This window comes from Terrapene carolina, unplaced genomic scaffold, assembly GCF_002925995.2.
Source record: "Terrapene carolina triunguis isolate 2854851 unplaced genomic scaffold, T_m_triunguis-2.0 Scaffold62, whole genome shotgun sequence".
NCBI lineage: Eukaryota > Metazoa > Chordata > Testudines > Emydidae > Terrapene > Terrapene triunguis.
Window position 1 is genome coordinate 15529966 of NW_020664413.1, and position 15831 is coordinate 15545796.

Consider the following 15831-nt stretch of genomic DNA (forward strand, 5'->3'; position numbering starts at 1 on the left):
TGCCAATCCATCCCGTTGCCTGAGGGTGCTCAGGATTGCAGAGCTTAACCTTTAAAATATTAAAGTGGCCACAGTTCACTGTTATTGGTGTGTATTAGCAAGTGAGGTATTGCCTAGAGCAGCATACATCTGTTTCTAGCCATAAAATGGGATTTGCTGCATGCTAAAGGCAACTTCTACTCGGATATTAAACATACCCAATGGATAGTGTGAGACTTCCTGCACTTTTGCTGCACTGCCTGGATTGGCTCCTGCATGGGTTATCTAATGTGTAAATGCCAATTTCCACCCAAGGGCAATTTACTTTACAATTGACTGTTTTCCATTCAGGCCTTATACAACATGACCTTTTATACCAAAGCTTGTTTTTCCTTTTTCAGTACTATATTTTGAATAATCCTATTGCCTACCACCTCTGTTTCCCTAACCAAGACTGAAAATGAGGATAGCGTATTATGCTTTACAATTGTGAATGCTGAAAACAGATCTTTAAATATTGGGGTTTTGATCTACTAACAATACAAGACCAAATCTAAGTCCCATTGAGATCAAATGGGACTAGGATTTGTCCCACGGTGTTTTGAACTACAATGTCACCAATACTCCACCTTGAATATGCTGAAGAAGGTTTGTAGTTTAACTGAGCTTTGGTTATGGATGTTATTTTAAATGAATATAGCTCCCTCTTCTGGTTGAAAGCCAGAATCAGTAACTGTAGGAACTGAAAAAAACAACAGGGATATTTTCCTTCCCGTATGTGCTCACGTAATTCCTATTACACTTAAAACAATAATAGAATGAAAGGAAATTAATTTATAATCAGCATGTTCCTCACATTCTTATAGAAAAATTTGATGAGTAAACCAAATTCTGAAATTAATTAACTAGGAAAAACTAAAATTGGCTTTGAAGAGCAGAAGAACTCAGAGACTACACAATTATCAAGCGTCCAATAGGTTAGTGTCAGGAAAACTCAGTAAACTGTGGCTATTTTATTTTATGTTGTTGCTGTTGTTAAATGAGTGCTGAAATGCCACAAACATTCTGTTTTTAAATTATGAAGAATATTCTTCTTAAGAAACTACCAGTAAAAACAAACTGTCTGTACATCTATATATTTGGAGCAAATAAAGAGGAACATATTTAACATGAAGAATTAAGGGGCCAAATCCTTATCTCAGTAAACATATTTGAAACCCCATGAACGAGTATAAGGTTGCAAAGTTGTAAATAAGGACATTTGGCCCACTGAAGGATAGAATTTAATGAGGTCCAGGTGCATTAAGCTAAACTTCTAAAGAAATTGGTCAGTCATTATCAGTGATAATAACTATCATTAAAGTCACTGAGTTTCTACATGCATGAGGACTATGTGATGTAGCTCTAATGAGGAGGTAGGAAGTAGTGTAAATAGACCGTCTAACAGAGAAAAAAGAGCAAGATGGATGGATGAGCAGGCTTCATCTTGTTTTTAGGGTGTTTAATGTTCAAAGGGATACATTTAAATATGCAGCTATTCCATGACAAAATACAACATGCTGAAATCTGAAAGAATGTAATATTTAAACAAAAGGTGAATATAACTCAATTTCAAGTCAGGGAACTTCAACGGAAATAGTGAGTCTGCCTCATTTTGTGCTACTTTTTAATTAAAGCACAGATAGCTGGGTTACTGGATGCAAGGAAATAAATGTTGCAATTGCAAAAAGATAATTTAGCCTCTTCTAGCTCATATTTTAACACTTCATTTACTGCTAAACAACATCTATTTTTGAATGACCTCAATGCTTCTGCATCAACAGACTTTCCAGTTGCTCAAGGCTACTGCACAGATTTATCACTTCTTTGATAGAAAAGTGTTTCCAAGCTGCAGGCAGCACATTATGCTGCCATGTGTAAGACCCAAGTTCAAGAGCAAACCCAGGACTCCCACTCCTTGGTAAGGACCAGGCACATTGCAGATGTCACATGCTGGCTATCTGGAAATGCTGACCACGCAGGTTTTAGAAGCATTACCTGCTAGTTGATTAATGGAGCAGCATTAATATCAGCCTTGGTGAAGGCTACATATTCAGTTCCCTAGCTGGAGACAGAGTGCCAGAACAGTGATAACAGCTGGAGAGAGGTACAGGCAGCCAGGAGAGGAAGGAGAAGGAGTGAAAACAGGAGCCTCCATAATGATGGAGTCAGTTTAGTCCACACTGTAATGTCTTGGAGTGATAAGACTCTCTCTATAGACAGGGAGCAAGAAATGCTGAATTTTAAAAAATATTTACAGGGGACCTTTTCTGGAATTTACTTTAATTTCCAGTTTTATTCCCTGCTACTGTTATTGGTCCTGAATGAACCTAAAAAAAGTATACAGCATTACCTGTTTTGTTTTGAATTTTCAAATGAACACCGAGTTTGAACACAGATCTGAGCGAGGGGGGGACGCAACCAACCACACCCTCTCCCTGAAATTTGAGAAGTTCAAACCATGGAGACATCCCACTGATTTCAGTAGGCTTTGGATCATAACCACTCTCTGTACTTCAGCACTTCTGCTTCCAGATGGAACAGACAAGTTCAGAGTCACATGAAGATGACAAAGATTTCACAAAAAGAGTTAGTCAAACTTTTTCAAACCTGAATAAATAAATAAAAGATTTGGTTTGAGTTTTAGGTAAAGATCCAGTTTGTTTCATATTTTATCCTTGTTCTCTCATCCATAACTCTTGTGTATACACAAAGAACTAATGCAAGGAAGTTGTAACAAGAATGATAAAATACAACTCAGTTTATGATAACAATCGAATTGTTTTCTGGTAGTTCACCCTTCCCCCCTTTTTTTAAACTTACAGTGTCTACTAGTTTATGCTAAAAATTCATTGTAAAGCAATAATAGCATGGATCACTTAAAAACTCATTAATATAACTTGTTTTCCCATTATTAGCACCATCTGAGCCTGTTGAAAGTCTTAACCAGGGCTTTAATTTCTCCACAGAGGACTTTAAATTAATTAGTGGTTTACATGCTAACAAAGAATCTGATACATTCATAAATCAATCTAAGGCAGGAGGATTACAGAAGGGTGGAAACCTATTCAGTGGGGACCTTATATTCAGTTAACATGGTGTGTTTCTAACAAAAGGGTGCAGGTGTGAAATAGATGGATACAAGGAAGAAGCCATGATAATCACTTTGCATTACTTAAATCCACAGCAGGAAACATGGTAAATCAATGCCTAAGGCCCACCCTAAGTGAGACCCATGTAGACATAAAAGACAATTTGTGAAGATGGTCCAGTAAAAAAAACTGTGAACAATAAATAAATCTAAGCAAATCAAACTGTTCACAGATAAATTTAGCCTATTTTTCCATTTCATATGTATCAAATAATGTATTCCCTACATTCACTGAACTCTAGTTGTGACACACCAGTTTTTATAAAATTCTTGTGTAAAAATGTATTTGTTATATCAGTAAAATGTTTTTTTTAGAAGAGACAATTTATCTTGATTTTAATCTTCATTTTAATCCTTTCACCTCACCATTTCCTGGTATATCTACTGCCAGGAATAAATTGAACACTGAGATAGTGTAACTCTGGGAGCCAAGGACTTACAAAAATGCATTTCCTATGTGGGTCTGATAGCTTGGTATCATATACTGTTTCTTCCTGATCTCTTCTCTCGCAAAAAGATCGGATACCTCACCATGAGTGGCACTCAACATTCTCTCCTCATAAAGATGCATTTCATTATTGCTTACCACATGTTATTTATACAGATGTGTATAACTCATATTTAGAGCAAAGATATCACAGCTTAAATAGGATCTAAAACACATGCTTAATGTTTATTTTTAATTATTGCTCTGTCTGAATAATCCCCACTGCAGCGATTCCTGTAACGGTGGGTGGACAAGATAGCGCAACAGGTCTTTCCTGTCTATAATTCCTTGGGCTGTACATAGGAGACAACAGCTGGTCATAAGTTATGGCTGAAATTAACTAGCATCCCCCTGTGTAGGGAAGCAAATCCAAATAGCATAGATTTTTCTACCTGACGTACGATAAACATGCTCTGGAATCACATGTACTCAAAAAGTATGTATGTCTAGAAGGTTAATATTACTTATTTAAAGAGCCTAGAATTATCCCACAAGAAGTACTTCACATTTAAGATACTGCATTAGTTCTATGCCTACAAGGAAAACTAGTTTATAAAATTAAAGGAAACATTTCAATCAAGTTAACAGCACTTTGTACTTAAGTAAAATTATTTATACTGAAAACTAATACACAGTGGCAAACCTGAGGCCTGATCTTTACCATCTTTCATGAGGCAAAACTCTCTCTGAAGTCAGTGGGAGTTTTGTCTGAGTTACAGACTCCTAGATTATGATTTAACACTGGAAAATATTTGGTTTCCTCAGCTTGTATATGAGCTCTGCTCCTATACATACAGTAGAGTCATAATTTATAAGGCCAGAAGGGACCATTGTGACCATCTAGTCTGACTGTCTGCATAACACAGGACACTGGAATTCCGTGAATTAATTCCTGTTTGGATGTTTTTTTTCTAAACGATATGCTCTAGCCCAATCTTGATCTACGAATTGCCAGTGATGGAGAATCCACCAAAACAATTTGGTAAGTTTTTTTTAAATGGTTAATTGCAGTGTCAGTTACACTATTAAAAATTTGCTCCTTGTTTCCAGTTAGAATTTGTCTAGCTTCAGCTTCCATTAAAACCACAGCTTCAGAATCAAACTCATCTTTATCTGCATGCTGCCAATTATGCCTTCCAAATCTCTCTCATTTTATTATACCGGTCATTAAATGTGGCTTAGATAGATAGATATTTAAAAGGGAACTGTTGAAATTTTAAGGTTTTCAAGACTTTGCATCACAGGACTAATGGAGTTTTTACTTGCCCACATGCACTCCTCATATGGGTCTCTATTTCAGACTCTCTCCACTTAGTTTAACAAACTATGGGCCAAATTCTGTCTTCAGATCCAACTAAATGACTCCATTTTAGTCAATGGCAGCCTCATGCACATGTCCAAGGGAACTGGGTTTTGTTTTAGGCATCCTGAACATGTCTGCTTTATCCAGTGGGTCCCTCAGACTTTTCAGGTGAAGACAGGGATAAATAGAATCCTTCTCAGATAGGAAAGGTTCTCTGGATTTCAAATAAATTAGGCAGTGTCAATAAATGGTTGGGGCAAAATTGATGTTGTTTTAGTATGAAAACGTAACGCCGACAGACCCTGGTTGTCGGCAAGTGGGATTGAACCTGGGACCTCTGGAACTTAGTGCATGAGCCTCTACCACATGAGCCAAAAGCCATATGGCTCTTTGTTAAGGCTGTAGAGCAGACTCGTTAATCTCTCTCGCTCTCTAAGTGGTCTCAGTGCCACTAGATGGGACAGAACACCACACCCAGGAGGTGTGTGGGTTACAATAAGGCATGCTATCAATTGACGTTATAGTTAACTAAAACCAGCCATGCCAGTTTTTAACTCACAATCTTCATCCCACAAGCTTGATACATGGAAAACAGACAACCAATGAAAAGCAAAAAATAAATTAAGAGCTTAAAATTTATAAAGTTATCAAACTGGTCTTCTTTTCTTTCTTTAATCTTCCTTACTTTAATTTTTCCATTTTTCACAGCTTGGGAGGGGCAACTGATGACTAAAAAAACCTAATCTCTCAATCTGATATTGCCTATTTAGGTTCACAGTGATGCTTCCCTAAGTCTCAGTGTGAATTTCCAGCAGAGCCCATCACCAGGGCAAAGGAGACTATTTCTCAGCCTAATACAAGTATTTCCAAGGCAAGGATGTTTCTGGAATAGCTTTGATTTTTTCCAGAATCATCACTGGCAAAAACATCATTAAGCCTAATGCAAGGCTAATATTTCAGTGGCCACCCTCAGGAAGGTGAAATGTGTCTGAGGCCTGAATAGAAAGGGTACAAATGGAATTGCAAAACAGATATTAGCCAACACTTACCATTGTCCCTTCACTCTTACTTCGCGCAACTTCCCGCTGCAGCTGAGCCACAGACAACTTCTCCCTATGGAAAGAGAAGCACATGAAAAGCAGATCATTTTTCACTAGTTGGGAGAATGCTCTGCTCGCATGTCACTGCAGCATTCTTCGACATTGCCGTGGTAACCGTCTTGGCAGAGCTCTCTCTCTGCCATATTTCCTAAAAATGTTTAAAGGCATTGAGCTTTATTGTTGCGTTTCATGACAGCCTGACACCATGTCAGTGAATCAAATCAACCTATGCATCAATTGTCCCATTGAAACAAGTAGCAATGTAGCCAATGATTTTGGCTTTATGGGAAAACTTCACCTAAATTACATTGTTCATCATTTTTCTGTAACCTTGCACATCAACTTTATTCCACTCTATGGCAGCTCTGGTTAGAAATATTTAAAAACATATTTGTTACTATATTTTTACTTAATTAATAAACTAACAACAGAAGAAGCCAAGAACGCATTACCAACCCTATTCATAAACACATTCTGTAGCATTTTGTAATTCAGTATTACTTACAATTTTAGACACCAATCCTGAAACCCCTAGTGATATGAAATCCTCATTCAGATCCTTAGTTTGACTTCATGTAAGCCTATTCGTTTTATTAAGGGGGGGCTGTATAAATCAAGCTCTTATTGTGTACAGTAAACAACAGAGAATTTCTCTCAGAGTTATACGCAAGGAATAAAATATATGGTTTTAGTGGATTTGAAGAGAGATTGGGGAGCAGATTGTCAGTTGGTGTACTCTGGTGTAGTGCCACTGACTTCAGTTGGAGCAATGCCAGTTTACACCAGCTGAGGATGTTGTCCTAAATGATCCTGGAGTGGAGAGACATAGTATGCAGGAGGTACAGAAGAGAAGGCTCTTAACTCCAATAGTATAAAGGGAAACAAAAGACACCAGTGCTAGTTAAGTAGAGTGAGCAGGGAGAGGAATAAAGAGACAGGAAATAACCTTTTTAAATTGTTTTAAGAAAGGCAAGATGGGCATTTTTCAATTTGGTCCATTATTGGGGAATATTAGTGATGCAACCACATTAAAACAAAAAAATGTGTAGAGAGGAGAACACACGATTCTTATAGCCACCCTGAGGGTGAGGATATTAAAACTTTGGGAGAGGGGAAGAATATGACCCCCTTGCACCTAATGCTTAAACCTATGAGGAACAGAATTTCAAGAAGCCTAGATTGTCATACAAAATTCCATGCAAATGGTGCATTATAATTCTTTGGTGAGTGAACAATAACACACATCATACACCCCATAACAACACTCTCACTTAGAGAGTTCTATTCACTTCATTAATTCACTTCCATTCAGCAAACACGATCTAGACCAGGGGTCTCAAACACGCGGCCCGCGGGCCGCATGCGGCCCGTGGGGTTCTTTTGTGCGGCCCGCCAAGCTCCCCACGCCCCCCCCCACATACCCCGTGCAGCCGCGAGCCCCGCACTGCTCCCTGAAGCAGCTGAACTACTGTATGTCCCTGCAGCCCCGGGCAGGGGCGTGGGAGGCGAGTAGAGGGCTTCATGCTCTTGCAGCTCCCATTGGCCAGGAACTGGGAACCGCAGCCAATGGGAGCTTTGGGGGAGGTACCTGGAGGAGCAGCAAGAGCAGCACCTGGTGCCATTTCCCCCCCCCCCGCCCCCCCGCCCAAGGGACTCCGGCTGCTTCCTGGAGCAGAACGGGGCCAGGGACAGGGCGGGCAGGCAGGCAGGGAGCCTGCCCTGGCTGCGGTGCGCGGCGCTGCCGCCCTGGCTGCGGTGCGCGGCGCTGCCACCCTTGTTCCGCTCTAGGTAAGTAGCGCCGGGCCGGAGCCCGTACCCCTTACTCCTTCTGCACCCCAACCCCCTGCCCGGAGCCCCCTGCCACATCCCACACCCCTCCTGCACCCCAACCCCCTGCCCGGAGCCCCCTGCCACACCCTGCACCCCTCCTGCACCCCAACCCCCTGCCTGGAGCCCCCTGCCACACCCTGCACCCCAACCCCCTGCTGCACCCCTCACCCCTCCCGCACCCCAACTCTCTGCCCTGAGCCCCCGCCGCACCCTGCACACCTCCTACACCCCATACCCCAATTCCCTGCTGTACCCTGCACACCTCCTGCACCTCAACTCCCTGCCCTGAGCCCCCCCCACACCCCACACCCCTCCTGCATCCCCTGGAGGCAGGGAGGGGGCAGAGTTGGAGTGAGGACTTCAGGGAAGGGGTTGGAATGGGGGCAGGGCCTCATGGAAGGGGTGGAGTGGGGGCGGGGCCAGGGGCAGCAAGTGAGGGGTGTCAGTGATGCAGCCCTTAGGCCAATGCACTAGTCCTAGGGTGACCAGATGTCCCGATTTTATAGGGACAGTCCCGATTTTTGGGTCTTTTTCTTATATAGGCTCCTATTAACCCCCATACCCTGTCCCGATTTTTCACACTTGCTGTCTGGGTCACCCTAACTAGTCCTCATGTGGCCCTCGAGATCATCTGAGTTTGAGACCACTGATCTAGACCTAAAAATACATACAGTGGTAATCCTGAGGAGGGAGTAGTAGTTAATGTAATTCCCTGACCACAGTTTCAGTTCACACTTCAGTCCAAGAACTTTATCTTCAATTAAATAAATGGCACGGACAATAGACACCCCATCCCCATATTAATTCCAAAGCAGATATCACCTGTCCCCCTTTCTTGATCTGCTTACAATACATGAGCAGTTTTTTGCAACTAAAGCCATCATGATGGATAACTAGCTTGCTGAAAGATGCCTCGCTTCCTTTGCTTAAGTAAAAAACATTTATCAATGATTCAACTCCAACACCTCTCCCACCTTTGCACACCTGAAGCACTATGCTGTACAGCAAAATACAAACTGTTTAAAATATGCTTTTTAAATATCACTAAAATAAAAGTTTACTTTTTAAAAATTTAACTAATTAAACCAGTCAAGGGGTGAAAAAGAAGGGGTAAAAACGGCAGCAAGAGTAGGTAAATATGAAACTAATAATGCTCAATTGATATATGTGTGTGTACACAAATATACACATATATATGTGAATACACATGTCCTATGAAACAAAACTTTTTTTAGAGGTTGAGTTTCACCATGGGCAAATAAAATCAAGATAAATTTAGAAAAGGGGGAGAGTGAAAGAATTCAGTACCCATGAGCCAATCACAGTAAAGTCCCAATATCCTACTAATTTAAGAAGCAATGGAGGATTCATTAAAACAGTAAGCAGTGCAAGTGCATAGACCAAGGGTCACGGAAGAAGCCGGAAGCAGCCAGATACTCAACTTTCCATAACCCACCAACAACTGGCGACACCGAAAAACATTTTTACAACTAAAAGAACAAAGGCTGAAACTTAGACTGCGTCATTTCACCTAGTCAATCACCACCCTAAAAGGGAAGACAAGATTGACTGGTAAAAGCATGAGGGTGAGGGCAGGTGACAAAGGAGATGAGAGAAATCTAAGAGGAAGTATTCTCTATTTCCCTAAACCTGTGGAATCTCTGTCCTTTCAAGGCTCCCACAGAGAGAAGGGAGAGAGAAATGCTCTGTCTAGCCCCGGGGAATTCTTTCCTCAGAAAATAATGCTGACAGTCAGCATCAGCTCCCTGGAGAGCCTACTCCGTGCCATTGAGAAGGGTTGGCCCAGGCACAAATGAGAAGATTGTGTCAGCAAAGTTATTTTAGGAACAATTCTGCCAGGTCCAGGAGATGCTTCAGAGTGGCCCACCATAGATGTGTGAGTATCTGCAGGATTCCACAAGGGTTGATGGTACTGGGTTGGATGGCCCCAAACCACACACATATCTTGGGCCAGAAAACTAGCCCCCCTCCCATCTCAATGATGGGATAATTAGTCAGGAAACTTAAGTTGAAACTGAGTTGTCTGCTTAAATCTGCCCAGACATGGATATTGCCATGGCAAAGCATAACCTGACCTATACATCTTTTAAATCCCTACTATTATATGAAAGTTGCAAATTGTCTGTTCTTATATCCCCGTGTGTTTGTGTGTGCGCGACTGTAGACAGAAGCCACTTTCATATCATATTGTGTTACGTCCCATCTCAAGTTACTTTGTACTGTTCAAAAATGGGTTATATCTTAAAGGTTAATATGCTGCAAATGCTTTATATTAGTGTAGGCCCACGGAACAATGAGGTCATATTTTCTGTACTGGCATCTGCTGATGCATACTGAAAGTCATATCCGAGAAGTACATTTAAACCAATGTGAAACAGAAGAATGGTCTAAAACAGAGGTGGACAAACTACGGCCCGCGGGCCATATCCGGCCCGCAGGACCCTCCTGCCCGGCCCCTGAGCTCCTGGCCCGGGAGGCTATCCCCCGGCCCCTCCCTTGCTGTTCCCCCTCCTCCGCAGCTTCAGTTCACTGCGCTGCAGGAGCAATACTCTGGGTGGCGGGGCTATGAGATCCTGGGGCAGCGCAGCAGTAGAGCCAGGGCCTGACCTGGTGCTCTGTGCTGCACAGTGCGTGGCTGTCTCCAGCCGGGCAGCCGCCACCGGTGCGCCAGGCAACGCAGTAAGGGGGCACGGAGCTGGGGGTTTGGATAGAGGGAAGTTCGGGGTGGTGGTCAGGGGGCAGGAGCGTGGATGGGGTCAGGGCAGTCAGAGGATGGGGAACAGGGGGGTTGAATGGGGGCAGTGGTCCCGGGGGGGCAGTCAGGAAGGAGGGGGTGTTGGATGGGGCGGCGGGGGGCAGTCAGGGGACAGGGAGAAGGGGTGGTTGGATGGGGCAAGGGTCCGGGGGCTGGGGGCGTGTCAGGGGGTGAGAAGTGGATAGGGGGCGAGGGCCAGGCCATGCCTGGCTGTTTGGGGAGGCACAGCCGCCCCTAACCAGCCCTCCATACAATTTCCGAAACCCAATGCGGCCCTCAGGCCAAAAAGTTTGCCCGCCCCTGGGCTAAAAGATAGGATGCTGGACTGGGAGTCAAGAGACCTGCATTTGGTTCCTGGATCAGTCCCAGACTTCCTAGATAATGCTGAGCAAGTCTCTTGGTCTACCATGTGCCTCAGTTCGCAACCTGTAAAATGGGGATACCTTCCAGTTTCACACGTATTGTGGATAAAATCCACTAATGCCTGTGAGATGCTCAGATACTACAGTGAGCAGGGCAATATAAGTACTTAGATAAATAGGATTTGTTCAAAGGGAAAGTTAAATTGGGAGGTATACTTCCAAATTGGGCCACTAAGGTAGCTCATTGTGGCTCTCATCTAGCAGACCAATGCCACCACTTTGGGAAGTACAGAATATGAGACAGGAAAAGCTGGCCCAGGAAGAAATAAAATAAAAAGGACTAAGCAAGAGAGTACAGATATGAATGGGCCCTTCAACTTGACTGAGGGACTCTTCTCTTTTCATGGGTAAGTTGTTGTGGAGTCAGAGAAGCAAAACACAAAGGGGAATCAGGGAAAATCAAGGTTTGGAGTAGAGCAGATCAGAAAAAAACCTCAGCAGAACAGATTTTCATGGGAAAGTGCAGTTCCATCAAAATTGAAACTCTGAAAAAAATCTGTTTCAAAACATTCTGTTTCTACATTTTCAGATAATGTTTTGACTTTTCCTCCAAAACAACTTTTTGTTTTATCATTTTATTTTGTGTTATAATATAATTTAAATTTTTTAAAGTCAAAATTGAAATGAAATATTTCAAACAATCCCAATAATTTTGTAGGATTTTTTTTTTTCCAGAAAATTTCAAAATTTTCAGGTTTTATTCTAGATTGAAATAAAACGTTTCTAAATCTTGAAATCCTGTGTGAAACAGAATTTCCATTCTTTACATAGCACTAATTTTCAAGAACTCTGCAGTAAGATGACTCCTACCAGAGAAGTTACATTTTTACCTCTAACCTATTGCAATCCAGCTTTTACATAAGCATTTATGATCATAGGCATTTTTGCCATTTTCCTAAACTATTTACCATTCACAAATTTAATCATTGGAACAATTTCCATTCATCATGGTACCTACCTATCAAATAACTTAGGGTATTTCTAATCAAGCATTCATATTTTAGAGTACTTTCATGCAGCTAATATTAGCAAAACCTAAGTAAAGTATATCAAAACAATCTGGATCTTGCATTTAATCTAATCAAGTTTTTGTTTATTTTATTTGTTTTTGTTTTCCAGCTTGAATATCACAGCTCTAAACATCTTTTGAAAATGCACAGGTAGAACAAATACACTAGTAGCACCTTTCGTGCAAATATGTAGCTTTTAAACACAGCCCTTTTTTTAAGGCATTTTGCATGGATGCTACTGTAACACTGACAGACCGCGGTTGTTGGCGCGAGGGATCCCACCATACGCAAATTACAAAATTGGTTAATCCTGTTTTAAGGATTTAGCTCATCCACTGGAAATAGTCAGTTGCTTTTTTGCATTGCTTCACTGCTTTAATATGCTTTAGTGGAAAAACTAGCATATGCTTTGAGGGGTTTTGACTTTTTAATTGCAAAACAAATGCCTAAGGATATTTCATGAGCAAAGCACATAAGAGCTGTTTATCCGTATTTACAGTCTGCTAGAAAAATCAACATTAAAATACACACAATGAAACAATATGGGGCCCCCCTGTATCTACTTCAGCCGTCTGCAAATGAGAAGGATAGAAAGAAATTATTTTCTCTCCCCATTCAATCTTATATCTGAATGCAGAACAAGCTATAAATTCCTGGAGACCTTGAGAACCCAAAAATCCCACCTATGCTTTCACTAATGAAAAGATTTCTCTTTCTGGTACATGAATCTTCTGAGTACTACCAGCAGGTGTCTTGGAGAAATATTAGAAAGAGAGCTTCCTTGAGGGATTTCCTAATGAAACAAAGCCAGGATGGTCACCCTAAGAGTATCTTAGCATGATGCAAGATAAAATATGTGAATATTTGAAAAATTCTGCAATGAAGAACAAAATACTATTTTTTCAATTTAAAACAAAACACAAAAGCAAAAAATAGCTTGTTATGTATGACAAAAAAAAGGTTAAGGGCACTGCACAGCCATTTGTTGCATGGGTGTCTAAAACAAAGTTTATCTGGAGTTTTTGTTTTGTTTTGTTTTTCAAATTTTTGTTTCTATTTTAAATAGGCCCCCATCCTAGAAATGAAGAAATTGTGTACTTCACTCCAAGCAGATTGTTACCTTCACTTACTAGGACACATTACTGAGGCACAGTAGTCCCCCTGGACCAAATTAGTCCATGGTGTAATTTCATGGCATTCCATCAGGGATTAACTTGACCCATTGGGCATGGTAATACATTGTTTTGCACCACATGTAATCATATACACCAGCAAAATGATTGCAAAGAGCATACAAAGTGCTACCATTCTGAGTTGGTAGCATTTTGCACACAGTTTGAATTATTGTAAATTATTATACAAGCTGCATAGCAAGGGAGAATGAGGTCCATTGTGTTAACTGTGACCAAATAAGACTATCCATTAAAAGCCACTGTCTGAAGAAGTTAATCATTCACAAGTCTGATTAAGATAGAACCTGTAACAGTTCTCAGTCCAGATATTTTTTTAAATCAACAGTGTCAGTTGGATAAGCATTTTTACTATGACTGAGCTGAAGACTATAATAGGTTTTCAGTGGCTTTAGCCTTTCAGATGTTTTGAATGTATAAGAATATTGTAATGAGCCTTCAAAGTTAATTTAATTTTTTTAAATATTTTTTTAAATAGAAATATGCTTAGCTTTGCTGTGAAGTTACAAGGTTTTCCTAATTTTTAAATCAAGAATATTTTATCCCTATAGTTACTACAGCAGACCTGAACCAGACAAAAAAGAAATTCAGCAAAGACTGGACAAAATATTAAAATAAATTCATTTCAGATGTACTTGTTGCCACTTTTAGAAAAAACATCAAATGATAAGAGGTTTACTAAATGCCGTTAGAAAACATATTTTGTGCTTTTGAACTTGATTTGCATTGTAAGTGGCATATGTTGTAGAAGGTGGGTCACAGGTCGTCAATACAACAGAGGACAGTGTTCCCAAAATGCCTAGCCAGAGACATTTCATAGAGGTAACTGGGGGAGCCAGACAAAGATCTGATCATACCCTTGGCAGACAGGACCAAACATACACATGCAATTGGTTTGTGTGAATACAATGAGAGGAAAATACATTTAAAATTCTTCCCACCACTAATATCTCTCACAATAGCTTACCTTTCTGTGTAATGATGGGATTGGACAAGTAAGGCATATTTGGCCCACAAAGGAAAAAGTTTATTATGTTCTAAATAATCCTGCCTAAATTCTAATGTCTCCCTAACTACTACTTCTCCTTCAAGCCATCTTCCTTATGAGTTAGACCCAAAAGAAACTATGCCATGTTACCAGTCGCAGCTAACTGACAGAGCTCAGATTTTCAATACCAAACACTAACTTTTCAAAATTCAGAGAGTCAAAAATAACTGGATTCATTTTTTTTTATAAAAACACCACAACTTTGAACAAAAATGTTAGTGTGTGTCATGGTTAGTGTGCCACTCAGAGACGTTCCAGACACACAAAGAAGATGCTACACTCGTTGTGTAAATTATTCACATAAAATCCAAGTATATATTTTCTAATCCTATATCCTAATCTAAACAGTCATAGCTCCAAACTCTCTCTATAATGGGCCAAACCCTAACACAAACTGAACTTCCCAAACTTTATGTTAAGATTCTGATCCATATTTTGAAATCTCAAATTCTGGAGCTTTTAGATAAAGAATTTTGGTTCAGCCTCCTACATAGGTAAAATGATATTATATCTTTCCAGAGTAGCAGTTCAGGCTAGGGTTGCCAACCCTCCTGGATTGTCCTGGAGTCTCCAGGAATTAAAGATTAATCTTTAATTAAAGATTGTGTCATGTGATGAAACTCCAGGAATACGTTCAATGAAAATTGGCAAAATTGTCTCAAATGGAATCTCATCCTAATTTTCAAAGAAGGTTTGGGCATGCACAATTAGATTAGGACACAGTTTCTGTGCTAAGAAATAATTTTATTTTTTTAAAAGTTTTGTAATAAAAAAGTACTTTGGCATCAATCAAAAGTCAAGGATATTTGAAATTTTCTGGGTACTGCACCTAAAACCTGATGTAATGCTTCACTGAATCCAGTTGCCCAGGTTCCATAGAGAACACAATACCCAAATAAAAACCTGACAAAGCCCTTTTTTCCAGTCTTAATCACACACCAGTACAGCCACCATGTGTGTGCAGACCGTGTCTCTTGCATTCTTAACACTTAAGCAGCTTCCAGAGTTTCCCTTTCATACTGTAAATGATCATTTTCTGATACAGCTGTACCTTGTCTTTATTTAATTCCTCTTTGGGTCTGTGCTCATGTTATCCAGACACTAGTTTTTCTATATACCAATCTTAGCCTGAGAACAACAAAAAAGAGAGACACTTTTTTCTTTTACGTTTCACGCTTAGCTTTGTAACTTTCACACTGTGTTGAACTTGCACAGTTCTGCACAAAAGAAGCATTATTTAAAAGTCTAGTATTTTCCTTCATGTAGTGAACCATTTGTAACCCTGAGCGCTTGTCTTCCTGTAAAAATACAAGAGATGACTTGGGAGATTGAAAACCATGCTTTGTAAAAAATTATTTCAAATAGTTACACCATACCACACTAGCCAAATTGTATGTTAGCAAGCACTCTTTTATTATCATATGGGTATATCAATCCATACAAATGCAGATTCCTTTGCCACAGGAAAATAAAAACATCTTGACAGCAACATTACA

The 15831-nt window shown here is 40.4% G+C and overlaps 1 protein-coding gene across 1 annotated transcript in view; it reads right to left on the reverse strand.

The window, feature by feature from the left end:
* Window positions 1-15831, reverse strand: part of NCKAP5 (NCK associated protein 5) — a 408903-nt gene that overhangs the window by 331162 nt on the left and 61910 nt on the right. The window contains exon 2 of the mRNA XM_026647423.1: window positions 6009-6068. Coding sequence (XP_026503208.1) covers window positions 6009-6068 — 60 coding nt within the window. The remainder of the gene's footprint in view (window positions 1-6008; window positions 6069-15831) is intronic.